General features: G+C 41.6%; 1 protein-coding gene across 4 annotated transcripts in view; it reads left to right on the forward strand.

The window, feature by feature from the left end:
• Positions 1 to 27,661, forward strand: part of LOC117517671 (roundabout homolog 1-like) — a 375,114-nt gene that overhangs the window by 345,106 nt on the left and 2,347 nt on the right. For 3 of the 4 annotated variants that reach the window (XM_034178786.1, XM_034178788.1, XM_034178789.1), the window contains 17 exons: positions 783 to 949; positions 1,082 to 1,203; positions 2,130 to 2,364; positions 2,495 to 2,616; positions 2,743 to 2,914; positions 3,747 to 3,944; positions 4,573 to 4,599; positions 6,237 to 6,276; positions 6,457 to 6,611; positions 6,723 to 7,076; positions 7,154 to 7,243; positions 7,329 to 7,467; positions 13,529 to 13,681; positions 13,760 to 14,202; positions 14,832 to 14,972; positions 15,068 to 15,289; positions 15,417 to 15,541. In XM_034178786.1, coding sequence (XP_034034677.1) covers positions 783 to 949; positions 1,082 to 1,203; positions 2,130 to 2,364; positions 2,495 to 2,616; positions 2,743 to 2,914; positions 3,747 to 3,944; positions 4,573 to 4,599; positions 6,237 to 6,276; positions 6,457 to 6,611; positions 6,723 to 7,076; positions 7,154 to 7,243; positions 7,329 to 7,467; positions 13,529 to 13,681; positions 13,760 to 14,202; positions 14,832 to 14,972; positions 15,068 to 15,289; positions 15,417 to 15,526 — 2,890 coding nt within the window. In that variant the 3' untranslated portion in view covers positions 15,527 to 15,541. The remainder of the gene's footprint in view (positions 1 to 782; positions 950 to 1,081; positions 1,204 to 2,129; positions 2,365 to 2,494; positions 2,617 to 2,742; positions 2,915 to 3,746; positions 3,945 to 4,572; positions 4,600 to 6,236; positions 6,277 to 6,456; positions 6,612 to 6,722; positions 7,077 to 7,153; positions 7,244 to 7,328; positions 7,468 to 13,528; positions 13,682 to 13,759; positions 14,203 to 14,831; positions 14,973 to 15,067; positions 15,290 to 15,416; positions 15,542 to 27,661) is intronic. The other variant, XM_034178787.1, reaches the window with a different exon arrangement.

Genomic DNA, 27,661 nt, shown 5'->3' on the forward strand with positions numbered 1-27,661 from the left:
ATGTTGAACTTGATTTAACCATTTGTACCAATTAGGACAAAGAGATTCAGGTCACATTATAAATCACATATGTCCCGTTATTGCATGGTTCAGTGGCAGGGGGTGGGACCTCCCTCGAATGCCCACGGGGACCAATAAGGAAAGGATTTTGCAAAATAAGGTCTGCTTTTGTCACGCCTAGGTTAGTGTCCATTGTTTGGGGTTCTGAAAGTGCAGATCTCATCTGTGAGAGAAGTTCTTCAGAATCCAGGCCTGATTTTTCACTATGACTTCAAATAAATTTAAAAGTGCGGAAGAGTTCGAATTTGTACTTTGTAAGGGGCAGTGTTACAGAAAAAGCCGAGGGAAAATAACATTGTAAAACCCCAACTGCTAAACTGATTAAATGTACAAGAGCGCGGGAAACATCTGCAGATACACTAAGAACATGATATATCCCAGAGCATTGCAGTGATATGGCATGCTGTCACCTTTGTATCATCATTCATTTGAGTCTCATGAATGTCACAAATTGCTCTCTGAAAATTAATGATGACAACATACACACAATGCAATGCAAATTACTACACCTTAACTAAAGTGACATGAAATATACAATGACATGGCTAAAATTCTTCTCTATTACCCTTGCATAGAATGGGTAACTGAGCTACTAACATTATATAGTAGGAAATGTATGTTACACTTAAGTAAATGGAACAGTCAACTAAATTCCTTTTTTGTATGTATTTATGTATTTATGGTTGTTGAGTTTGTTATTTATCCTTCGCCTCTCTCTGCAGTTACACATTAGGCAGCAGATGGGTGACCTTAGCTGAGCATGTGAAGATGCAGACATTTGTCCTGAAGAACCTGAAGCCTGGAACTGTCTACCTCTTTCTAGTCCGAGCAGTGAATGCGTATGGCCTCAGTGACCCCAGCCCAGTTTCAGACTCTGTCAGAACACAGGGTCAGTTAATTCCAAGCAGAAATGTTCAGATCTTGCATGTGTGTTTCAGCATGCCTATGTGTCTATGAAGTATTTATTCAGTGCAACACGAATACCTCATTAATTAACTTGTGTTTTCATTGCTACCAACAGACAGTAGTTCTACCCTCCAGGGAGTTGACCACCGTCACATTCAAAGGGAACTGGGTGATGTGGTGATCAACCTGCAAACCCTGACGGTGCTCTCATCTTCTGCTGTTAGACTGCAGTGGATGGTAAGATCACTATACCACGTTGACTGTCCTGTGCTGATGATCTTCACATAGCTTTTAATAAATATGGTGTAATGGTCCCATTTTCCCATGAGTTGAAGTAAAAGATCTTTTTCTATGCACACAAAGATCTTATGTCGCTCTAACTTTGTTCACAAATTTCTTAAAATTTGTATTAGTAAGAACTTCACCTTTGCCATGATAATTCATTCACCTGGCTGGTTACTGCACAGGTGTGACTTGGACTGGTCAAAATAAAAGGCCACTATAATATGGGCAGCTGATCTTGACACAAGAACATGACTAGGTGAAAAAGACAGGTGTGGCAAGTCTGCCCTAGAATAATTACCCATGATCTGCAGTTGTTAGACTGGACACAGGAGGCAGTTTATGGATGTGAAACAAACATTCAGTTCATGTGCAACAGCTCTAGTAGGCATTCCTGCCAGTTGTACTTGCCCTGGAATACTTGTGACCTCTATGGCATTTTTACTGTGACCAGTCCAAGGCACACATGTGCAATAATCATGCTGTTTAATCAGCATATTGATCTGCCACACCACCCAGGTGGATGGATTATCTTGGTAAAGTTGAAGTGTTCACTAAGAGTCATCTCACATTGACTATTTCCACCCTGACTGACATCCCAATTCCAAAAATTAGGAAACAGACCAGATTGCCTCCAGCAGCAGTCTGAAACTGTGTTTTATAGCATATATAAACTGATAACAGATATCAGGTAAAGTGGAAAAATGGGAAATGAAAATTGTTGGATTTACATTTTTAACTTTTTAAACTTTTTTTTAACAGTTACACATAATTTTTGTTTATTTATTTGGCATTTTAGGACTAATTTAAGATTGTTCAAATGAGAATCTTGATGAATTATAAAATTGATCATCTTTTTACTCACCCTTTATCTCCTTTAGGTAGAGCAGCCATCCCCATATGTACAAGGGTACAAAGTGCTGTACAGGGCATCTGCAGCACATAGCCAACCTGAAGAGCAGTGGAGTGTCATGGAGGTACGTTCGCTAAGGGAGGACGGGGTGGTGATCAGTCAGCTCAAGAAGGGATCCATCTACGAGTTCAAAGTGCGCCCCTTCTTTGATGAGTTCCAGGGAGCTGACAGTGAGGTGAAAGTGGCCCGGACACTGGAAGAAGGTGATTGTTAAGACAAGAAAACTGGTTATTTTATAGAGTGTCCAGCTGTCAGAGTAGATGTGAACATACTTGAAATACACCCAACAACAGACTCAGTGTGCATGTTTATTGTTTTCTCTTATTTTCTCAGCCCCCAACAGAGCGCCCCAGGGTGTTACTGTGAGAAAGAGTGATGTCAATGGGACTGCTATCCTCGTTGCTTGGAAACCACCATCAGAACTGGAAGAGGCTGGAGTGATTCAGGAGTACAAAGTGAGAACAAAAGTTTCCCAACTCTTTGTTTGTCAGTCTCTGAATTAAATGTATTTGCAGTTGAAATGAATGCATCTTTGTGCATTTTTTGGCTTTGTCTGTGATTTTGTCACCATCTCACCACAGATCTGGTGCCTGGGTAATGATAGTCGGTATCATGTAAACCAGTCGGTTGATGGCTCAACCTTTTCTGTTCTCATAACCAATTTGGCACCAGGAATTCGCTACAGTGTCGAAGTTGCTGCTAGCAATGGTGCTGGACCTGGAGCCAAAAGTGATGTTACTTTCTTCCAGTTAGGTGAGAAAACAGTGGTAACTCTGAAAGTTTTGCTTTGATTATTGAAAAAGTTTACCCAGCTGCAATGGCCTGCCTGGTCTTATTCCCAAGGCAACAGAACACAATACTTTGTCAGTGCCTATGACGTTGTGTACCCACAAAGAATATGATGAGTATGGGAAAATGGGCTTTCCATTCATAGACAAAATAAAATAAATTTAAAAAATTACCTAATTTTTGGAAATATCCATCCATCCAGGCATTTTCCACCAAGTATTTGTGGTTTAGACGAGCGTCTCTCTAAACAAATTTTCTCCAATATGTCCTGGGGAATCCCAAAGTAGTTTCAGGCCAGATGTCCTATTCTGGGACTTTTTCTACTTGGATACGCTTAATAAACCTTCCAAGGAGAGCATCCAGGGGGCATCCTAATCAGATGCCCATACTGGGCACTTTTGACACTTAGAGTGGGTACTTTCAACACTGAGGCTGAGTAATTTTGGCACAATGACTGGGTACTTTTGCACAGCAGCTCCACTTGGATCCCATTCCAGATGGCTTTTGTAAATCTGACAACAGCTAACCCCAGGCCAGATCTTAATTGTAAATCTAATTCTTACTTTATCGATTACCCAAAGCAGAAACCTACCTTAAACCTAACTGCCAACACATTTTCCCAGTAATCCTAATTACGAGGATAATTAAAATGCCATTTTAATTGTATATAAGGTTAAAAAAATTACTTGTCTTGCCATCCATTCATGCTTTTATTTAGCTGCCAACGTAACATTCATCACATTATACAAATAAGTGCTTTCATATCAATTAATGTCTGATTAATTTTCTTTTCTAGACTCTGCAGGCCAGATGATGGACATCAGTGAGGAAAGAAACACACTGTCTCAGATCTCAGCCGTTGTGAGGCAACCGGCGTTTATTGCTGGCTTTGGCGCCACCTGCTGGGTAGTACTCATGATTTTCAGTGTATGGCTATACCGGCACCGGAAGAAAAGAAGTGGACTAAGCAGCACATACACGGGCATTCGCAAAGGTGTGTTTCATGTGTGTCTATTTTAGAAAGGTATGAATACATTTGTGAGATGCTGTAAAATGAAGTCAAGCTTGTACAGGTGCAAATATGTGCAAAGCCGTGTGTGAGTGTGTTTATGGGTATCGTTGCAGGTTATTATGAGTTTATTCTGTGTCTCGGTTGAGCAAAAATATGCCGCTGCCACACCAAGCGGCGGTCTTCATTCATTATCAAGGAATATTCCCAGATCACATCAAACGCTTATCATCACTCTCTGGTCTAATCTTCCTTTGACACAAAGTCTTTAGAAGCAAATTAAACACTTTGCAAATATGCAAATGTGCTGACATTCAAAGACTAACCTTTAGTAGTGTATTTGTAGAGTGCCATTTTTCTCCAAACTGCACAGTCCTTGGTGGCACAGGGCTGCCAACCTGTCATCGCCACTTCTGCACTGATACCGCTTTTACTTCGCCCTCTGCCTCAGGTTGCCTGTCACCCCATTAACCTCCACCTGGACAATTGTGTCAAAGACAGGAAGAGCAGAAAGACAGATGGAAAGGGTTATGATTTAAAACAACCAAAAAAAAGCTCTTAGGCATCAGTCATGGCTGTGTTCAATTTTTTGCTTCTATTTCTGTCCCTACAGTGCCATCATTCACCTTCACTCCTACAGGTATGTACAGAACAGCTGCTGCTGTGCTCATATTTGTGATATTGTGTATTAAATACCTATGTATGTAAGTCAGTGGAGTCTTTCCCATCAACACATTGCACAAGAGAATGTGTTTCGCTGTTTTACGGTGATATGACATATGCAATCTGCGTTTTCATAGTTATTTGCAGTCTATAAACACAGAAAGGATAAAAGTATAAACTCTCCGAATAGGTTACGCAAAATTAAAAGAAGATTAAAAATTATTGTTAAACTATGATACTTTGCAGGAAATCATTTCTGCACATATGTGCACTTTAGCAAAGTTATGACGTTAAATGGATATGCATGGCTCCTGTGAATTTTAACAGGTTACGATGACAGTAGCATGAAAAGAGCTGCACAAAACTGACAAAACTGTTTAACAGAAGACTGCCCTTCCCTGAGCCTGGTTCTGCTGGACGTTTCTTCCTGTTAAAAGGGAGTTTTCCTTCCCACTGTCGCCAAGTGCTTGCTCATAGGGGGTCGTTTTGACCATTGGGGCTTTTCTGTAATTATTGTATGGCTTTTGCCTTACACTATAAAGCACCTTGGGGTGACTGTTTGTTGTGATTTGGCGCTATATAAATAAAATTGATTTGATTTGATTTGATTTATTTATTGGTATGGCTCAACATTACCAAACTTCATATGCAAAACCCACATTTATGAAGAAAAACAGGAGTGCTTAATGCTTTTTGCACACACTGTGTACAGAACATTGTGTGTGTGTGTGTGTGTGTGTGTGTGTGTGTGTGTGTGTGTGTGTGTGTGTGTGTGTGTGTGTGTGTGTGTGTGTGTGTGTGTGTGTGTAAACTTTCACAAGAACACCATGTTGATTAAACTGTATAATCATATTGATTGTTTATTTTCTGTGTCTTGTCTTTGTTGGAATCATGATTTGAGCTTTAAACCTAAAAACGTAATTAGGTTTTTATGTATTTGAAAAGTTCTGTTATTTTCTTTAATATACTGCATTTGTTCATAAAACAGACAAAAAGTGTGTAACATTCTATTTATTTATTGTTTCAAATCAACATTAGGAAATTTCAGGTTTTGTCTTGTGCTCTCACACTGATGAAGGAAAAACAATAAAAAACACAATACTAAAGAAAAACAGGGTGCTTCATACTTTTTGCACAAGTTGGATATGGTACCTTTATGTGTGTTGTTCATGCAGGGTTTTTTTTTTTTTTTTGCATAAATGTCTTACACAGACTTTAGATGTTTAGAAAGAAATGTAACCCGTCTTCCACATTTTATTTCTCTGCCTTAACCCCTTAACGCCCATCGTCGCATATATGCTACAATCTCTGACTCAAATATGCAACTTACCAAATTGACCTGTATGCCCGTTGTCGCAAATTTGCAGCATACCATCATTATTATTATAACATTATAACATAAAGTCATTACCAGAATACCCAATATTACTATCTAGTTTTTGTGCAAAAGTGACATTAATAATCTCAACATTATTTACCATCTACTTAAAGGCAAAAACACACACAAAACATTTTTTTTATATACAGCTATATAAATTCGGGCGTTAAGGGGTTAAATCTTTCTACATTTTGACAGCTCATCAAGCTTGAATGTGCTTGTGCTTCTCTTTGCAGTTGCCTATCAAAGGGGAGAATCTGTGTGCAGTGCTGGCAGGTGAGTTTTGTTTTTGTTCACGGTTATAACTGCACTGACACCGAGGGAACACAAGGTGGAGCAGCCGCCCTGGTCTCAAGGAGACACAGAACGCATCCAGTCCACACTTTTTGCTTTGGTTTATTGTCATATAAGGACAGCAGGCTTTGATTGGCGACACTTTGGTCCTCCTTGTTGCAGACCTGGACTGATGAACATGGGTGAACCTCTGAACCAGCTGTGGCTACCTGAAAATTGGCCAAATGCATGTGGCAATCACAAAGACTGCAGCATCAACTGCTGTAATAACGGGAATGGCACCAGTGACAGTAACATGACGACGTACAGCCGACCAGGTCCGTATAAGGCTCATTAACCCCTTTGTGCTCTAGGCGTGACTACCACACACGTAGCCTTCACTGATAAAAATAAAACTTCTTTTGTTGCTGTTTGCATGTTCTTCTCAGCTGACTGCATCGCCAACTACGGAGGCCATCTGGAAAATGATCAAGGCCAGATCATGTCTGAAACGGCCATTTACAGTGATGTCAACCTCTCCAACAAGCTCAATGAGATTAAAACCTTCAACAATACCAGCCTGTGCTATGCCACCCCAGGAGGAGCCACATACGAGCCCATCCCGTACGCCACCACCCAACTCATCCAGTCCAACATTAAGAACAAAGCCGCTACAGGTGGTGCTGTGGCCGATCAGCTGGACATGCACTGCTGGAAACAACCCCCCAACCCACCTCCAATACCAAAGGAGATGACGGCACCGATGCAATACAATATCATTGAGCAAAATATGATAATTAAAGGTAAAGTAGCTTAAATTTGATTCGCTATGCATTATTTCTTTGCAAACATTTTAATTTTCTTGCTACTTTGTCTTCAGATCTACAAACCATCCCTTACAATGTAACACGTGATCATAGCACAGGAGGCTCGCACCACAGCTCAGACAGAAGCAACAACAGTACCTCTGGTAAGCTTGGCTTCTGCTAAGTTTAAATGAGTTCAGATGTACTGTACATCTGTGCTCATTGTCTGATTTTTGTCATTTGTTCCAGGGAGTCAGAATCAAAAGAAAGGCACATGGGCCCCCAAGATACCCAAACAACATACTGCAATTAGCTGGGGAGACCCACTCTGCCCTCCTCATGCTAATGCTTGCGACTCTGATGAGTATAGCCTACCCATGGAAAACAGGTGAGAAACATGTATACACTCTGACATAAGTTTCTCTTTACTTCTCTATAAATTTGTATGTCATAAACACCAGATATCTGCAGAGTACATTGTTTCTGCAACAAACTATCTAAAAGGGGTCATACTTTGCAAAATAATTTTTGGTCTGTCCTTTACAGGTACAAATGCAGTTAAATTTCCTCAAAGTTCCACAATTATATCTCTGTACTTGTAGAAACTTTCCTGCTTAAATCAATATGCAGATCTGAAACAATTGGTTTTAGATTTGCACGACGTGTCACACACGTTGATGTCTGAACCCCTGCTTATACTGTGAGACATAGCCACTAAGCCAGTCTGCACTATGTAACACAGCTCCTTTCTGTTTAATGCAACAGTGTCTATGCATTACTCTAGTCTTTGGCGTTGAGCTTGAGACCAGAAGATCCTCGGTTCAAATCCCAGCCTGACTGGAAAATCACTAAGGGCCCTGGGGCAAGGTCCTTAATCTCCTATTGCTCCCGGTGTGTAGTGGACGCCTTGCATGGCAGCAGCATGACATTGGGGTGAATGTGAGGCATTATTTGTAAAGCGCTTTGAGTGTCTGATGCAGATGGAAAAGTGCTATATAAATGCAGTCCATTTACCATTTAGTCTTGGTTGCAAACTTTAATATCCATTTTCAAGACACCCAAGGACCTATATTCACTTGCTGATAAGTTTATATTATATCTTTCAACTGGCTTAAGACCAGTGAGTAACAGGACATTATTAAACAGCACAGCGTTATTACTGTTTTTTGTAGTTGTTGTTGTTTTGTTTGTTTTTATCTGTTACAAGGATATTGAAAAAAAAATAGAAATTTGGTACATTATGATCTGTGGTGAGGGTAAGGAATAGGTTGAGGAAAACCTGAGGAGATGGAGATATGCACTGGAGGAATGAAAGCCAATTGTGGGTGACTTGGAGTACTTGTGCGTGAATGAGCAGGAGGGTGGCAGAATGGTGAGGGTGCAAATAGGTGATGAAAGTAGATGAGTGTAAATACTTGGGGTCAACTATTAAGCACAATAGAGAGTGTGTTACACAGGTAAAAGAGTGTAGACAGGTTGGAGAAGAGTGGCAGGAGTGATTTGTGACTGTGTTTGGGTATCTGCAAAAATGAAAGGACAAGTATACAAACCAGTAGTGAGAACAACTATGCTGTAAGGCTTAGATTAGATATGGTGGCACAAACAAACAAACAAACAATCTGCTGAAGAAGTTGTGATTTTGATTTGGAGTGATGAGGATGGGCAGGATTATAGATGAACACTTCAGAGGGACAGTGCAGGTAGGACAAATTGAGAGAGGTGATACTGAGAACTGAGACTCAGCATTTTGGTCAGTCCATCCAGCTGTAAATCAATCAATCAATCAATCAATTTTATTTATATAGCGCCAAATCACAACAAACAGTTGCCCCAAGGTGCTTTATATTGTAAGGCAAGGCCATACAATAATTACGTAAAAACCCCAACGGTCAAAACGACCCCCTGTGAGCAAGCACTTGGCGACAGTGGGAAGGAAAAACTCCCTTTTAACAGGAAGAAACCTCCAGCAGAACCAGGCTCAGGGAGGGGCAGTCTTCTGCTGGGACTGGTTGGGGCTGAGGGAGAGAACCAGGAAAAAGACATACTGTGGAGGGGAGCAGAGATCAATCACTAATGATTAAATGCAGAGTGGTGCATACAGGGCAAAAAGAGAAAGAAACACTCAGTGCATCATGGGAACCCCCCAGCAGTCTAAGTCTATAGCAGCATAACTAAGGGATGGTTCAGGGTCACCTGATCCAGCCCTAACTATAAGCTTTAGCAAAAAGGAAAGTTTTAAGCCTAATCTTAAAATTAGAGAGGGTGTCTGTCTCCCTGATCCGAATTGGGAGCTGGATCCACAGGAGAGGAGCCTGAAAGCTGAAGGCTCTGCCTCCCATTCTACTCTTACAAACCCTAGGAACTACAAGTAAGCCTGCAGTCTGAGAGCGAAGCGCTCTATTGGGGTGATATGGTACTATGAGGTCCCTAAGATAAGATGGGACCTGATTATTCAAAACCTTATAAGTAAGAAGAAGAATTTTAAATTCTATTCTAGAATTAACAGGAAGCCAATGAAGAGAGGCCAATATGGGTGAGATATGCTCTCTCCTTCTAGTCCCCGTTAGTACTCTAGCTGTAGCATTTTGAATTAACTGAAGGCTTTTCAGGGAACTTTTAGGACAACCTGATAATAATGAATTACAATAGTCCAGCCTAGAGGAAATAAATGCATGAATTAGTTTTTCAGCATCACTCTGAGACAAGACCTTTCTAATTTTAGAGATATTGTGTAAATGCAAAAAAGCAGTCCTACATATTTGTTTAATATGCGCATTGAATGACATATCCTGATCAAAAATTACTCCAAGATTTCTCACAGTATTACTAGAGGTCAGGGTAATGCCATCCAGAGTAAGGATCTGGTTAGACACCATGTTTCTAAGATTTGGGGCCAAGTACAATAACTTCAGTTTTATCTGAGTTTAAAAGCAGGAAATTAGAGGTCATCCATGTCTTTATGTCTGTAAGACAATCCTGCAGTTTAGCTAATTGGTGTGTGTCCTCTGGCTTCATGGATAGATAAAGCTGGGTATCATCTGCGTAACAATGAAAATTTAAGCAATGCCATCTAATAATACTGCCTAAGGGAAGCATGTATAAAGTGAATAAAATTGGTCCTAGCACAGAACCTTGTGGAACTCCATAATTAACCTTAGTCTGTGAAGAAGATTCCCCATTTACATGAACAAATTGTAATCTATTAGATAAATATGATTCAAACCACCGCAGCGCAGTGCCTTTAATACCTATGGCATGCTCTAATCTCTGTAATAAAATTTTATGGTCAACAGTATCAAAAGCAGCACTGAGGTCTAACAGAACAAGCACAGAGATGAGTCCACTGTCTGAGGCCATAAGAAGATTATTTGTAACCTTCACTAATGCTGTTTCTGTACTATGATGAATTCTAAAACCTGACTGAAACTCTTCAAATAGACCATTCCTCTGCAGATGATCAGTTAGCTGTTTTACAACTACCCTTTCAAGAATTTTTGAGCGAAAAGGAAGGTTGGAGATTGGCCTATAGTTAGCTAAGATAGCTGGGTCAAGTGATGGCTTTTTAAGTAATGGTTTAATTACTGCCACCTTAAAAGCCTGTGGTACATAGCCAACTAATAAAGATAGATTGATCATATTTAAGATCGAAGCATTAAATAATGGTAGGGCTTCCTTGAGCAGCCTGGTAGGAATGGGGTCTAATAGACATGTTGATGGTTTGGATGAAGTAACTAATGAAAATAACTCAGACAGAACAATCGGAGAGAAAGAGTCTAACCAAATACCGGCATCACTGAAAGCAGCCAAAGATAACGATACATCTTTGGGATGGTTATGAGTAATTTTTTCTCTAATAGTTAAAATTTTATTAGCAAAGAAAGTCATGAAGTCATTACTAGGTAAAGTTAAAGGAATACTCGGCTCAATAGAGCTCTGACTCTTTGTCAGCCTGGCTACAGTGCTGAAAAGAAACCTGGGGTTGTTCTTATTTTCTTCAATTAGTGATGAGTAGTAAGATGTCCTAGCTTTACGGAGGGCTTTTTTATAGAGCAACAGACTCTTTTTCCAGGCTAAGTGAAGATCTTCTAAATTAGTGAGACGCCATTTCTTCTCCAACTTACGGGTTATCTGCTTTAAGCTGCGAGTTTGTGAGTTATACCACGGAGTCAGGCACTTCTGATTTAAAGCTCTCTTTTTCAGAGGAGCTACAGCATCCAAAGTTGTCTTCAATGAGGATGTAAAACTATTGACGAGATACTCTATCTCACTTACAGAGTTTAGGTAGCTACTCTGCACTGTGTTGGTATATGGCATTAGAGAACATAAAGAAGGAATCATATCCTTAAACCTAGTTACAGCGCTTTCTGAAATACTTCTAGTGTAATGAAACTTATTCCCCACTGCTGGGTAGTCCATCAGAGTAAATGTGAATGTTATTAAGAAATGATCAGACAGAAGGGAGTTTTCAGGGAATACTGTTAAGTCTTCAATTTCCATACCATAAGTCAGAACAAGATCTAAGATATGATTAAAGTGGTGGGTGGACTCATTTACATTTTGAGCAAAGCCAATTGAGTCTAATAATAGATTAAATGCAGTGTTGAGGCTGTCATGCTCAGCATCTGTGTGGATGTTAAAATCGCCCACTATAATTATCTTATCTGAGCTAAGCACTAAGTCAGACAAAAGGTCTGAAAATTCACAGAGAAACTCACAGTAACGACCAGGTGGACGATAGATAATAACAAATAAAACTGGTTTTTGGGACTTCCAATTTGGATGGACAAGACTAAGAGTCAAGCTTTCAAATGAATTAAAGCTCTGTCTGGGTTTTTGATTAATTAATAAGCTGGAATGGAAGATTGCTGCTAATCCTCCGCCTCGGCCCGTGCTACGAGCATTCTGGCAGTTAGTGTGACTCGGGGGTGTTGACTCATTTAAACTAACATATTTATCCTGCTGTAACCAGGTTTCTGTAAGGCAGAATAAATCAATATGTTGATCAATTATTATATCATTTACTAACAGGGACTAAGAAGAGAGAGACCTAATGTTTAATAGACTGTTATGTGTCGGACGCAGCTCGGAGAACCGACCAGCGTTTGAAGGACCCAGTATGAAATAAGCAGAGCACGGTACAAAGGCTAACTGAATTTAATACATAACAGTGATGTGATACAAAAACAACAAAAGAGTGTGCGGTCTGGCGTGGTGGTGATACGGTGCGCTCCCAGCAGCGCTAACGGTCCGGAGCCAGAAGCCGTTCGGACCCAAGGACCCTGCCGACACCCCCCAGGTGGCCGCAACAAACCGAGTCTGTGAAAGAAGGAACCATTATGTGAGTCTACACTCTACACACAGAGAGACCACTCAAAGGTGTACATAAACAGCAAACACTTCCTGGCTTAATTACTAATCAGCTTCCCAACCTGCAGGCATGGAACATCCAGTTCACAAAACTCCACTGCAGTGGAAGCCGATACATGACTAACGTACAGCTCAATATAATAAGGTGTGAGGGACACCACATTTACTGACTGTATAAACGTTAGTCACAAAATCTAACGTACCTCAGGAAGTGTGCTGACGAGCGTGAGACCTCACCCCCTCCTCTTTCACAGACCGTGCATCAAACCCTGGACGTTCTCTGCATCCACTGATGATGAGATGGCTCCCGAGACGACGATCTCACCCGTCTGGTCACAAGGTCGAGTCTCTGGCAAATACACACTGTATACTCCAGTCTTAAATGCCACCATGTTCCAATCCATATAGATGCACCACAGCTGTGAGTCCTGACGAGCCGCAGGTGATCAGGGTGAGGTCCTGATAACCTCAGCAACACAGCCACTCAGTCCCAAATGCAAGCCACCTGGAAGGAAAAACAAAAGACAGAAACAAAAAGGCAGCCAGGCCCCCCAGCCATACAACATAGACCACATTTAAGTGTTTTAGTCTGTGGTGCAGTTGAAGGTGCTATATTATTTTTTCTTTTTGAATTTTTATGCTTAAATAGATTTTTACTGGTTGTTGGTGGTCTGGGTCTAAATGGGTAAAGGCCTCGGCTGGGGAAGTAACCTGTGTCGGACTGGAGTCTTGTTTAGGGGGATTCATAGACTCATCCACTTCACGCTATAAAAAGCAACAATCGACCTCAGGGTCTATGTCGGATTTCGTTTTCATGGTATACTGAGGGTGGATTGTAAGCGTTGTTTGATCCCCCTTAAGCTGTATTGAAAACCTGTTTGGGCCCTGAACTAAGGTGGGGGGAACACTTGTCTTCCTAGGTGATTGCCATCAAGGAAGCAAGGCGGTTCCAGCGTGGATGCCCCGAGCACAACACCAGGGCAAACTTGATGTATAAAAAGAGCACTAAACCGAACAGGAAAACAGAAGTTGCACGGTGACGGCTTAACTTTTACCGCATGTCATTTGCCAATTTTTTGCAGCTTTGATCCAGAAGAGAGAACCGACAGTTATCCTAATCTACCAGTCAGAGGAGCTGCTGCATCCCCGAGCAAAGCATCCTACAGTCACCCATCTACCACGTCACTACAGGACAACATGAGCAATGGTCTGAGCAATGCCACTGAACATATCAGGTACCTGAATAAACATATGTGACCTCCAGTCTGCTGTACTGAATCGACAATGCAGAAAGTGTACTTGTTATTTTTCAGCCAGCACATCAGTAGCCACCCACACCCTCTACCCCCAACACAAACATACAATTCAGCACCTCAGTGCATAGACACTGACAGACAGGAGGAGGATGACGAGGAGGCAGAGGAGGAGATGGACCCGGAGCTTGCCGAGAGTCGCTACAACCAACAGAACTGGCAGCAGCATAAACAAGAGAGGCAGCAGCCTTCTCCTCACAAACTACTCCTCCAGGGGATGGAGCAAACCCCAACTTCCAGTACCGGGGACCTCAACAAATCAGTCACAGGGTCAATGGTTAACAGCTGGGGCTCGGCGTCTGAGGACAACATCTCGTCAGGCAGGTCCAGTGTGGTCAGCACCTCAGAAGGATCCTTCTTTACAGACGGTGACTTCAACCAGGCTGCAGCATCCTCACGAGATATTATAGGCCTACGCATGTGTAGATATCCAGAGGAATCAGGTGAGAGCACTACTGGAGACAATTTCAACAAATTTATGTGCTTTTGTTTCAGTTTTTTCAGTTGCACAAACCCACACTTCCAAGATATTACCTTCAAATTCTTGCCTCAATATTTTCTTACATCTTCATTATCCATCTGTTGTAATCTGAAACTATTGTAGCTATATTCCTCATTTCAGCTGATGTTTCCAATCAAAATGTCATGCTGCAAAAAATTAACACACACACACACACACACACACACACACACACACACACACACACACACACACACACACACACACACACACACACACACACACACACACACACACACACACACACACACATACCATTGTCCAAAATTCCTGGAGGTGATGGTAAATAATGTAATGTTTATTTATTTTTTTTATTTGTTGTGTTTATCTTTTGTTTTTACCAGGATAATGTCTTGAGATAAAGTTCTAGTCTATATGCCTACACTGTTTAAAAAAGAATGCATTAAACACAATATAGAAGAGCAATACATAATATACTGATGAGACAACATGTAACCTCCTTGGTAGAGGGAAGCAATTACATCTACACATTTGTGGAAAAATGTTATAAATGGGAAATCTATAAGATCTTGTTTTATGTTTGTTTTTTAGGTTGGCGGCACCAGCGACCCAGCAGCCCCATGTCCACCGACAGTAACATGAGTCCTGCAGAAACACATAAAAGACCCAGGAGACATAAACAGACCCAGTCTGGTCAGCAGGTCTGCCCACCACTGGATGTCTTCAATGATGGTAAAGTAATCAGCGTGATTACAGGATGGGATTAGAGCTTTGTTGTTCTGTAGCTTTCAGGTTATCCCTAACTCTGTTTTCCACTGTGTTCTCAGATGCTTTCATGCCTCTGAATTTCACAAGCCAGATGTCCCATGGTGAATACAAAATAAGAGGGGCCACCCTGCCTCGAATGGGCTCTGGGGAAACCCGAGGCCGGCGGGGCAGCACCGGCACTCACAGGATTAAGGAGGATGTGTTTGAGCAGAGAGACAGCCGGGAGAAGCACAAAACTGCACAAGCAGGAAATGGAAACAACAAAAGTGAACAGCACTCAGGTACCAAACCGTCCGTTTCGCCAGCTTTACCTCCTGTAGGTTGTCTGTGCAGCTAAATAAAGTGATTTTTTTTCCTTCCTTCCTTGAGAATTTGGGAATGTCCTTCTATGCTTCTATTTCCCATCAGGTCAGGCTCAGAGGGAGTCTGATGATTTTAAGTCCTCCAGTTTCATGTCACATGGAGAGTCAAGGACCAAACAGGGAGAGACGGTAACACCTCCAGGACAGGAAGCATGACTTCAGGTACAAGAGGTAAATCAAAAATCTACACATATAAAAATTTTTGGTCTCTTTTATGGAAACACGTATAGGGCTGCCACTAATGATCAGTTATTCTCTGGATTATTTTTACCAATTAGTTGACTAATCAATCAATCAATCAATCAACTTTTTTTTTATATAGCGCCAAATCACAACAAACAGTTGCCCCAAGGCGCTTTATATTGTAAGGCAAGGCCATACAATAATTATGAAAAACCCCAACGGTCAAAACGACCCCCTGTGAGCAAGCACTTGGCAACAGTGGGAAGGAAAAACTCCCTCTTAACAGGAAGAAACCTCCAGCAGAACCAGGCTCAGGGAGGGGCAGTCTTCTGCTGAGACTGGTTGGGGCTGAGGGAAAGAACCAGGAAAAAGACATGCTGTGGAGGGGGGCAGAGATCGATCACTAATGATTAAATGCGGAGTGATGCATACAGAGCAAAAAGAGAAAGAAACAGTGCATCATGGGAACCCCCCCACAGTCTACGTCTAAAGCAGCATAACCAAGGGATAGTCCAGGGTCACCCGATCCAGCCCTAACTATAAGCCTTAGCGAAAAGGAAAGTTTTAAGCCTAATCTTAAAAGTAGAGAGGGTATCTGTCTCCCTGATCTGAATTGGGAGCTGGTTCCACAGGAGAGGAGCCTGAAAGCTGAAGGCTCTGCCTCCCATTCTACTCTTACAAACCCTAGGAACTACAAGTAAGCCTGCAGTCTGAGAGCGAAGCGCTCTATTAGGGTGATATGGTACTACGAGGTCCCTAAGATAAGATGGGACCTGATTATTCAAAACCCTATAAGTAAGAAGAAGAATTTTAAATTCTATTCTAGAATTAACAGGAAGCCAATGAAGAGAGGCCAACACGGGTGAGATATGCTCTCTCCTGCTAGTCCCCGTCAGTACTCTAGCTGCAGCATTTTGAATTAACTGAAGGCTTTTTAGGGAACTTTTAGGACAACCTGATAATAAAGAATTACAATAGTCCAGCCTAGAGGAAATAAATGCATGAATTAGTTTTTCAGCATCACTCTGAGACAAGACCTTTCTGATTTTAGAGATATTGCGTAAATGCAAAAAGGCAGTCCTACATATTTGTTTAATATGCGCTTTGAATGACATATCCTGATCAAAAATGACTCCAAGATTTCTCACAGTATTACTAGAGGTCAGGGAAATGCCATCCAGAGTAAAGATCTGGTTAGACACCATGCTTCTAAGATTTGTGGGGCCAAGTACAATAACTTCAGTTTTATCTGAGTTTAAAAGCAGGAAATTAGAGGTCATCCATGTCTTAATGTCTGTAAGACAATCCTGCAGTTTAGCTAATTGGTGTGTGTCCTCTGGCTTCATGGATAGATAAAGCTGGGTATCATCTGCGTAACAATGAAAATTTAAGCAATACCGTCTAATAATACTGCCTAAGGGAAGCATGTATAAAGTGAATAAAATTGGTCCTAGCACAGAACCTTGTGGAACTCCATAATTAACTTTAGTCTGTGAAGAAGATTCCCCATTTACATGAACAAACTGTAATCTATTAGACAAATATGATTCAAACCACCGCAGCGCAGTGCCTTTAATACCTATGACATGCTCTAATCTCTGTAATAAAATTTTATGGTCAACAGTATCAAAAGCAGCACTGAGGTCCAACAGAACAAGCACAGAGATAAGTCCACTGTCCGAAGCCATAAGAAGATCATTTGTAACCTTCACTAATGCTGTTTCTGTACTATGATGAATTCTAAAACCTGACTGAACCTCTTCAAATAGACCATTCCTCTGCAGGTGATCAGTTAGCTGTTTTACAACTACCCTCTCAAGAATCTTTGAGAGAAAAGGAAGGTTGGAGATTGGCCTATAATTAGCTAAAATAGCTGGGTCAAGTGATGGCTTTTTAAGTAATGGTTTAATTACTGCCACCTTAAAAGCCTGTGGTACATAGCCAACTAACAAGATAAGTTGATCATATTTAAGATTGAAGCATTAAATAATGGTAGGACTTCCTTAAGCAGCCTGGCAGGAATGGGGTCTAATAAACATGTTGATGGTTTGGATGAAGTAACTAATGAAAATAACTCAGACAGAACAATCGGAGAGAAAGAGTCTAACCAAATACCGGCATCACTGAAAGCAGCCAAAGATAACGATACATCTTTGGGATGGTTATGAGTAATTTTTTCTCTAATAGTCAAAATTTTGTTAGCAAAGAAAGTCATGAAGTCATTACTAGTTAAAGTTAATGGAATACTCAGCTCAATAGAGCTCTGACTCTTTGTCAGCCTGGCTACAGTGCTGAAAAGAAACCTGAGGTTGTTCTTATTTTCTTCAATTAGTGATGAGTAGAAAGATGTCCTAGCTTTACGGAGGGCTTTTTATAGAGCAACAAACTCTTTTTCCAGGCTAAGTGAAGATCTTCTAAATTAGTGAGACGCCATTTCCTCTCCAACTTACAGGTTATCTGCTTTAAGCTACGAGTTTGTGAGTTATACCACGGAGTCAGACACTTCTGATTTAAAGCTCTCTTTTTCAGAGGAGCTACAGCATCCAAAGTTGTCTTCAATGAGGATGTAAAACTATTGACGAGATACTCTAACTCTCTTACAGAGTTTAGGTAGCTACTCTGCTCTGTGTTGGTATATGACAATAGAGAACATAAAGAAGGAATCATATCCTTAAACCTAGTTACAGCGCTTTCTGAAAGACTTCTAGTGTAATGAAACTTATTCCCCACTGCAGGGTAGTCCATCAGGGTAAATGTAAATGTTATTAAAAAATGATCAGACAGAAGGGAGTTTTCAGGGAATACTGTTAAGTCTTCTATTTCCATACCATAAGTCAAAACAAGATCTAAGATATGATTAAAGTGGTGGGTGGACTCATTTACTTTTTGAGCAAAGCCAATAGAGTCTAATAATAGATTAAATGCAGTGTTGAGGCTGTCATTCTCAGCATCTGTGTGGATGTTAAAATCGCCCACTATAAGTATCTTATCTGAGCTAAGCACTAAGTCAGACAGAAGGTCTGAAAATTCACAGAGAAACTCACAGTAACGACCAGGTGGACGATAGATAATAACAAATAAAACTGGTTTTTGGGACTTCCAATTTGGATGGAAAAGACTAAGAGACAAGCTTTCAAATGAATTAAAGCTCTGTCTAGGTTTTTGATTAATTAATAAGCTGGAATGGAAGATTGCTGCTAATCCTCCGCCCCGGCCCGTGCTACGAGCATTCTGACAGTTAGTGTGACTCGGGGGTGTTGACTCATTTAAACTAACATATTCATCCTGCTGTAACCAGGTTTCTGTTAGGCAGAATAAATCAATACGTTGATCAATTATTATATCATTTACCAACAGGGACTTAGAAGAGAGAGACCTAATGTTTAATAGACCACATTTAACTGTTTTAGTCTGTGGTGCAGTTGAAGGTGCTATATTATTTTTTCTTTTTGAATTTTTTTGCTTAAATAGATTTTTGCTGGTTATTGGTGGTCTGGAAGCAGGCACCGTCTCTATGGGGATGGGGTAATGAGGGGATGGCAGGGGGAGAGAAGCTGCAGAAAGGTGTATAAGACCACAGCTCTGGCTCCTGGTCCCAACGCTAGACAGTCACAGTTTGGAGGATCCAAGAAAATTGGCCAGATTTCTAGAAATGAGAGCTGCTCCATCTAAAGTGGGATGGATGCCGTCTCTCCTAACAAGACCAGGTTTTCCCCAGAAGCTTTGCCAATTATCAATGAAGCCCACCTCATTTTTTGGACACCACTCAGACAGCCAGCAATTCAAGGAGAACATGCGGCTAAACATGTCACTCCCGGTCTGATTGGGGAGGGGCCCAGAGAAAACAACAGAGTCCGACATTGTTTTTGCAAAGTTACACACCGATTTAATGTTAATTTTAGTGACCTCCGATTAGCGTAAACGAGTGTCATTACTGCCAACGTGAATTACAATCTTACCAAATTTACGCTTAGCCTTAGCCAGCAATTTCAAATTTCCTTCAATGTCGCCTGCTCTGGCCCCCGGAAGACAATTGACAATGGTTGCTGGTGTCGCTAACTTCACATTTCTCAAAACAGAGTCGCCAATAACCAGAGTTTGATCCTCGGCGAGTGTGTCGTCGAGTGGGGAAAAACGGTTAGAGATGTGCACGGGTTGACGGTGTACACGGGGCTTCTGTTTAGGGCTACGCTTCCTCCTCACAGTCACCCAGTCGGCCTGCTTTCCCGACTGCACGGGATCCGCCAGGGGGGAACTAACGGTGGCTAAGCCACCTTGGTCCGCACCAACTACAGGGGCCTGGCTAGCTGTAGAATTTTCCACGGTGCGGAGCCGAGTCTCCAATTCGCCCAGCCTGGCCTCCAAAGCTACGAATAAGCTGCACTTATTACAAGTACCGTTACTGCTAAAGGAGGCCGAGGAAGAACTAAACATTTCACAACCAGAGCAGAAAAGTGCGGGAGAGACAGGAGAAGCCGCCATGCTAAATCGGCTAAAAGCTAGTAGCTACGCAACCTAGTGGATTCCTAAAAACACGCAAAGTGAATAATGTGTAAATAATTTAGAGGTGATTCAGCAGAAGGAGTGCTTTAGTTAAGGCACCAGACAGGCCATGAAGCAGCACAAGTAACGCACGGCAACAGCGAACGCACGACAACGGTGCAAAAATAAAATAAAAATCCACTAGACAGACTGTGGAGCAGCACAGGTAACGCACGACAACAGTGGTAGAAAATAAAATAAAAATCCACTAGACAGGCTGCGGAGCAGCACAGGTAACGCACGACAACGGTGGTAAAAAAAAATAAATAAAAAATAAAAATCCACTAGACAGGCTGTGGAGCAGCACAGGTAACACACGACAACAGTGCTAAAATAAAATAAAAATCCACTAGACAGGCTGTGGAGCAGCACAGGTAACGCACGACAACAGTGGTAGAAAATAAAATAAAAATCCACTAGACAGGCTGCGGAGCAGCACAGGTAACGCACGACAACGGTGGTAAAAAAAAATAAATAAAAAATAAAAATCCACTAGACAGGCTGTGGAGCAGCACAGGTAACGCACGACAACAGTGCTAAAAAATAAAATAAAAATCCACTGAACAGGCTGTGGAGCAGCACAGGTAACACACGACAACAGTGCTAAAAAATAAAATAAAAATCCACTGGACAGGCTGTGGAGCAGCACAGGTAACACACGACAACAGTGCTAAAAAATAAAATAAAAATCCACTGGACAGGCTGTGGAGCAGCACAGGTAACACACGACAACAGTGCTAAAAAATAAAATAAAAATCCACTGGACAGGCTGTGGAGCAGCACAGGTAACGCACGACAACAGTGCTAAAAAATAAAATAAAAATCCACTGGACAGGCTGTGGAGCAGCACAGGTAACGCACGACAACAGTGCTAAAAAATAAAATAAAAATCCACAGAACAGGCTGTGGAGCAGCACAGGTAACACACGACAACAGTGCTAAAAAATAAAATAAAAATCCACTGGACAGGCTGTGGAGCAGCACAGGTAACACACGACAACAGTGCTAAAATAAAATAAAAATCCACTAGGCAGGCTGTGGAGCAGCACAGGTAACACACGACAACAGTGCTAAAAATAAAATAAAAATCCACTGAACAGGCTGTGGAGCAGCACAGGTAACACACGACAACAGTGCTAAAAAATAAAATAAAAATCCACTGGACAGGCTGTGGAGCAGCACAGGTAACACACGACAACAGTGCTAAAAATAAAATAAAAATCCACTGGACAGGCTGTGGAGCAGCACAGGTAACGCACGACAACAGTGCTAAAAAATAAAATAAAAATCCACTGGACAGGCTGTGGAGCAGCACAGGTAACGCACGACAACAGTGCTAAAAAATAAAATAAAAATCCACAGAACAGGCTGTGGAGCAGCACAGGTAACGCACGACAACAGTGCTAAAAAATAAAATAAAAATCCACTGGACAGGCTGTGGAGCAGCACAGGTAACACACGACAACAGTGCTAAAAAATAAAATAAAAATCCACTGGACAGGCTGTGGAGCAGCACAGGTAACGCACGACAACAGTGCTAAAAAATAAAATAAAAATCCACTGGACAGGCTGTGGAGCAGCACAGGTAACGCACGACAACAGTGCTAAAAAATAAAATAAAAATCCACTGGACAGGCTGTGGAGCAGCACAGGTAACGCACGACAACAGTGCTAAAAAATAAAATAAAAATCCACAGAACAGGCTGTGGAGCAGCACAGGTAACACACGACAACAGTGCTAAAAAATAAAATAAAAATCCACTGGACAGGCTGTGGAGCAGCACAGGTAACACACGACAACAGTGCTAAAATAAAATAAAAATCCACTAGGCAGGCTGTGGAGCAGCACAGGTAACACACGACAACAGTGCTAAAAAATAAAATAAAAATCCACTGAACAGGCTGTGGAGCAGCACAGGTAACGCACGACAACAGTGCTAAAATAAAATAAAAATCCACTAGGCAGGCTGTGGAGCAGCACAGGTAACACACGACAACAGTGCTAAAAAATAAAATAAAAATCCACTGAACAGGCTGTGGAGCAGCACAGGTAACACACGACAACAGTGCTAAAAAATAAAATAAAAATCCACTGAACAGGCTGTGTACCAGCACAGGTAACACACGACAACAGTGCTAAAAAATAAAATAAAAATCCACTGGACAGGCTGTGGAGCAGCACAGGTAACGCACGACAACAGTGCTAAAAAATAAAATAAAAATCCACTGGACAGGCTGTGGAGCAGCACAGGTAACGCACGACAACAGTGCTAAAAAATAAAATAAAATCCACTGGACAGGCTGTGGAGCAGCACAGGTAACGCACGACAACAGTGCTAAAAAATAAAATAAAAATCCACAGAACAGGCTGTGGAGCAGCACAGGTAACGCACGACAACAGTGCTAAAAAATAAAATAAAAATCCACTGGACAGGCTGTGGAGCAGCACAGGTAACGCACGACAACAGTGCTAAAAAATAAAATAAAAATCCACTGAACAGGCTGTGGAGCAGCACAGGTAACGCACGACAACAGTGCTAAAAAATAAAATAAAAATCCACTGGACAGGCTGTGGAGCAGCACAGGTAACGCACGACAACAGTGCTAAAAAATAAAATAAAAATCCACAGAACAGGCTGTGGAGCAGCACAGGTAACACACGACAACAGTGCTAAAAAATAAAATAAAAATCCACTGGACAGGCTGTGGAGCAGCACAGGTAACACACGACAACAGTGCTAAAATAAAATAAAAATCCACTAGGCAGGCTGTGGAGCAGCACAGGTAACACACGACAACAGTGCTAAAAAATAAAATAAAAATCCACTGAACAGGCTGTGGAGCAGCACAGGTAACGCACGACAACAGTGCTAAAATAAAATAAAAATCCACTAGGCAGGCTGTGGAGCAGCACAGGTAACACACGACAACAGTGCTAAAAAATAAAATAAAAATCCACTGGACAGGCTGTGGAGCAGCACAGGTAACACACGACAACAGTGCTAAAAAATAAAATAAAAATCCACTGAACAGGCTGTGGAGCAGCACAGGTAACGCACGACAACAGTGCTAAAAAATAAAATAAAAATCCACTGGACAGGCTGTGGAGCAGCACAGGTAACACACGACAACAGTGCTAAAAAATAAAATAAAAATCCACTGGACAGGCTGTGGAGCAGCACAGGTAACGCACGACAACAGTGCTAAAAAATAAAATAAAAATCCACTGGACAGGCTGTGGAGCAGCACAGGTAACGCACGACAACAGTGCTAAAAAATAAAATAAAAATCCACTGGACAGGCTGTGGAGCAGCACAGGTAACGCACGACAACAGTGCTAAAAAATAAAATAAAAATCCACAGAACAGGCTGTGGAGCAGCACAGGTAACACACGACAACAGTGCTAAAAAATAAAATAAAAATCCACTGGACAGGCTGTGGAGCAGCACAGGTAACACACGACAACAGTGCTAAAATAAAATAAAAATCCACTAGGCAGGCTGTGGAGCAGCACAGGTAACACACGACAACAGTGCTAAAAAATAAAATAAAAATCCACTGAACAGGCTGTGGAGCAGCACAGGTAACACACGACAACAGTGCTAAAAAATAAAATAAAAATCCACTGGACAGGCTGTGGAGCAGCACAGGTAACACACGACAACAGTGCTAAAAAATAAAATAAAAATCCACTGGACAGGCTGTGGAGCAGCACAGGTAACGCACGACAACAGTGCTAAAAAATAAAATAAAAATCCACTGGACAGGCTGTGGAGCAGCACAGGTAACGCACGACAACAGTGCTAAAAAATAAAATAAAAATCCACAGAACAGGCTGTGGAGCAGCACAGGTAACGCACGACAACAGTGCTAAAAAATAAAATAAAAATCCACTGGACAGGCTGTGGAGCAGCACAGGTAACACACGACAACAGTGCTAAAAAATAAAATAAAAATCCACTGGACAGGCTGTGGAGCAGCACAGGTAACACACGACAACAGTGCTAAAAAATAAAATAAAAATCCACTGGACAGGCTGTGGAGCAGCACAGGTAACACACGACAACAGTGCTAAAAAATAAAATAAAAATCCACTGGACAGGCTGTGGAGCAGCACAGGTAACGCACGACAACAGTGCTAAAAAATAAAATAAAAATCCACTGGACAGGCTGTGGAGCAGCACAGGTAACGCACGACAACAGTGCTAAAAAATAAAATAAAAATCCACAGAACAGGCTGTGGAGCAGCACAGGTAACACACGACAACAGTGCTAAAAAATAAAATAAAAATCCACTGGACAGGCTGTGGAGCAGCACAGGTAACACACGACAACAGTGCTAAAATAAAATAAAAATCCACTAGGCAGGCTGTGGAGCAGCACAGGTAACACACGACAACAGTGCTAAAAAATAAAATAAAAATCCACTGAACAGGCTGTGGAGCAGCACAGGTAACGCACGACAACAGTGCTAAAATAAAATAAAAATCCACTAGGCAGGCTGTGGAGCAGCACAGGTAACACACGACAACAGTGCTAAAAAATAAAATAAAAATCCACTGAACAGGCTGTGGAGCAGCACAGGTAACACACGACAACAGTGCTAAAAAATAAAATAAAAATCCACTGAACAGGCTGTGTACCAGCACAGGTAACACACGACAACAGTGCTAAAAAATAAAATAAAAATCCACTGGACAGGCTGTGGAGCAGCACAGGTAACGCACGACAACAGTGCTAAAAAATAAAATAAAAATCCACTGGACAGGCTGTGGAGCAGCACAGGTAACGCACGACAACAGTGCTAAAAAATAAATAAAAATCCACTGGACAGGCTGTGGAGCAGCACAGGTAACGCACGACAACAGTGCTAAAAAATAAAATAAAAATCCACAGAACAGGCTGTGGAGCAGCACAGGTAACGCACGACAACAGTGCTAAAAATAAAATAAAAATCCACTGGACAGGCTGTGGAGCAGCACAGGTAACGCACGACAACAGTGCTAAAAAATAAAATAAAAATCCACTGAACAGGCTGTGGAGCAGCACAGGTAACGCACGACAACAGTGCTAAAAAATAAAATAAAAATCCACTGGACAGGCTGTGGAGCAGCACAGGTAACGCACGACAACAGTGCTAAAAAATAAAATAAAAATCCACAGAACAGGCTGTGGAGCAGCACAGGTAACACACGACAACAGTGCTAAAAAATAAAATAAAAATCCACTGGACAGGCTGTGGAGCAGCACAGGTAACACACGACAACAGTGCTAAAATAAAATAAAAATCCACTAGGCAGGCTGTGGAGCAGCACAGGTAACACACGACAACAGTGCTAAAAAATAAAATAAAAATCCACTGAACAGGCTGTGGAGCAGCACAGGTAACGCACGACAACAGTGCTAAAATAAAATAAAAATCCACTAGGCAGGCTGTGGAGCAGCACAGGTAACACACGACAACAGTGCTAAAAAATAAAATAAAAATCCACTGAACAGGCTGTGGAGCAGCACAGGTAACACACGACAACAGTGCTAAAAAATAAAATAAAAATCCACTGAACAGGCTGTGTACCAGCACAGGTAACACACGACAACAGTGCTAAAAAATAAAATAAAAATCCACTGGACAGGCTGTGGAGCAGCACAGGTAACGCACGACAACAGTGCTAAAAAATAAAATAAAAATCCACTGGACAGGCTGTGGAGCAGCACAGGTAACGCACGACAACAGTGCTAAAAAATAAAATAAAAATCCACAGAACAGGCTGTGGAGCAGCACAGGTAACGCACGACAACAGTGCTAAAAAATAAAATAAAAATCCACTGGACAGGCTGTGGAGCAGCACAGGTAACGCACGACAACAGTGCTAAAAAATAAAATAAAAATCCACAGGAACAGGCTGTGGAGCAGCACAGGTAACGCACGACAACAGTGCTAAAAATAAAATAAAAATCCACTGGACAGGCTGTGGAGCAGCACAGGTAACGCACGACAACAGTGCTAAAAAATAAAATAAAAATCCACTGAACAGGCTGTGGAGCAGCACAGGTAACGCACGACAACAGTGCTAAAAAATAAAATAAAAATCCACTGGACAGGCTGTGGAGCAGCACAGGTAACGCACGACAACAGTGCTAAAAAATAAAATAAAAATCCACATGAACAGGCTGTGGAGCAGCACAGGTAACACACGACAACAGTGCTAAAAATACAATAAAAATCCACTGGACAGGCTGTGGAGCAGCACAGGTAACACACGACAACAGTGCTAAAATAAAATAAAAATCCACTAGGCAGGCTGTGGAGCAGCACAGGTAACACACGACAACAGTGCTAAAAAATAAAATAAAAATCCACTGAACAGGCTGTGGAGCAGCACAGGTAACGCACGACAACAGTGCTAAAATAAAATAAAATCCACTAGGCAGGCTGTGGAGCAGCACAGGTAACACACGACAACAGTGCTAAAAAATAAAATAAAAATCCACTGAACAGGCTGTGGAGCAGCACAGGTAACACACGACAACAGTGCTAAAAAATAAAATAAAAATCCACTGAACAGGCTGTGTACCAGCACAGGTAACACACGACAACAGTGCTAAAAAATAAAATAAAAATCCACTGGACAGGCTGTGGAGCAGCACAGGTAACGCACGACAACAGTGCTAAAAATAAAATAAAAATCCACTGGACAGGCTGTGGAGCAGCACAGGTAACGCACGACAACAGTGCTAAAAAATAAAATAAAAATCCACAGAACAGGCTGTGGAGCAGCACAGGTAACGCACGACAACAGTGCTAAAAAATAAAATAAAAATCCACTGGACAGGCTGTGGAGCAGCACAGGTAACGCACGACAACAGTGCTAAAAAATAAAATAAAAATCCACTGAACAGGCTGTGGAGCAGCACAGGTAACGCACGACAACAGTGCTAAAAAATAAAATAAAAATCCACTGGGCAGGCTCTGGAGCAGCACAGGTAACGCACGACAACAGTGCTAAAAAATAAAATAAAAATCCACTGAACAGGCTGTGGAGCAGCACAGGTAACACACGACAACAGTGCTAAAAAATAAAATAAAAATCCACTGGACAGGCTGTGGAGCAGCACAGGTAACACACGACAACAGTGCTAAAAAATAAAATAAAAATCCACTGGACAGGCTGTGGAGCAGCACAGGTAACGCACGACAACAGTGCTAAAAAATAAAATAAAAATCCACTGGACAGGCTGTGGAGCAGCACAGGTAACGCACGACAACAGTGCTAAAAAATAAAATAAAAATCCACAGAACAGGCTGTGGAGCAGCACAGGTAACGCACGACAACAGTGCTAAAAAATAAAATAAAAATCCACTGGACAGGCTGTGGAGCAGCACAGGTAACGCACGACAACAGTGCTAAAAAATAAAATAAAAATCCACTGAACAGGCTGTGGAGCAGCACAGGTAACGCACGACAACAGTGCTAAAAAATAAAATAAAAATCCACTGGGCAGGCTCTGGAGCAGCACAGGTAACGCACGACAACAGTGCTAAAAAATAAAATAAAAATCCACTG

Source organism: Thalassophryne amazonica, chromosome 9 (genome assembly GCF_902500255.1).
Source record: "Thalassophryne amazonica chromosome 9, fThaAma1.1, whole genome shotgun sequence".
Lineage (NCBI taxonomy): Eukaryota > Metazoa > Chordata > Actinopteri > Batrachoidiformes > Batrachoididae > Thalassophryne > Thalassophryne amazonica.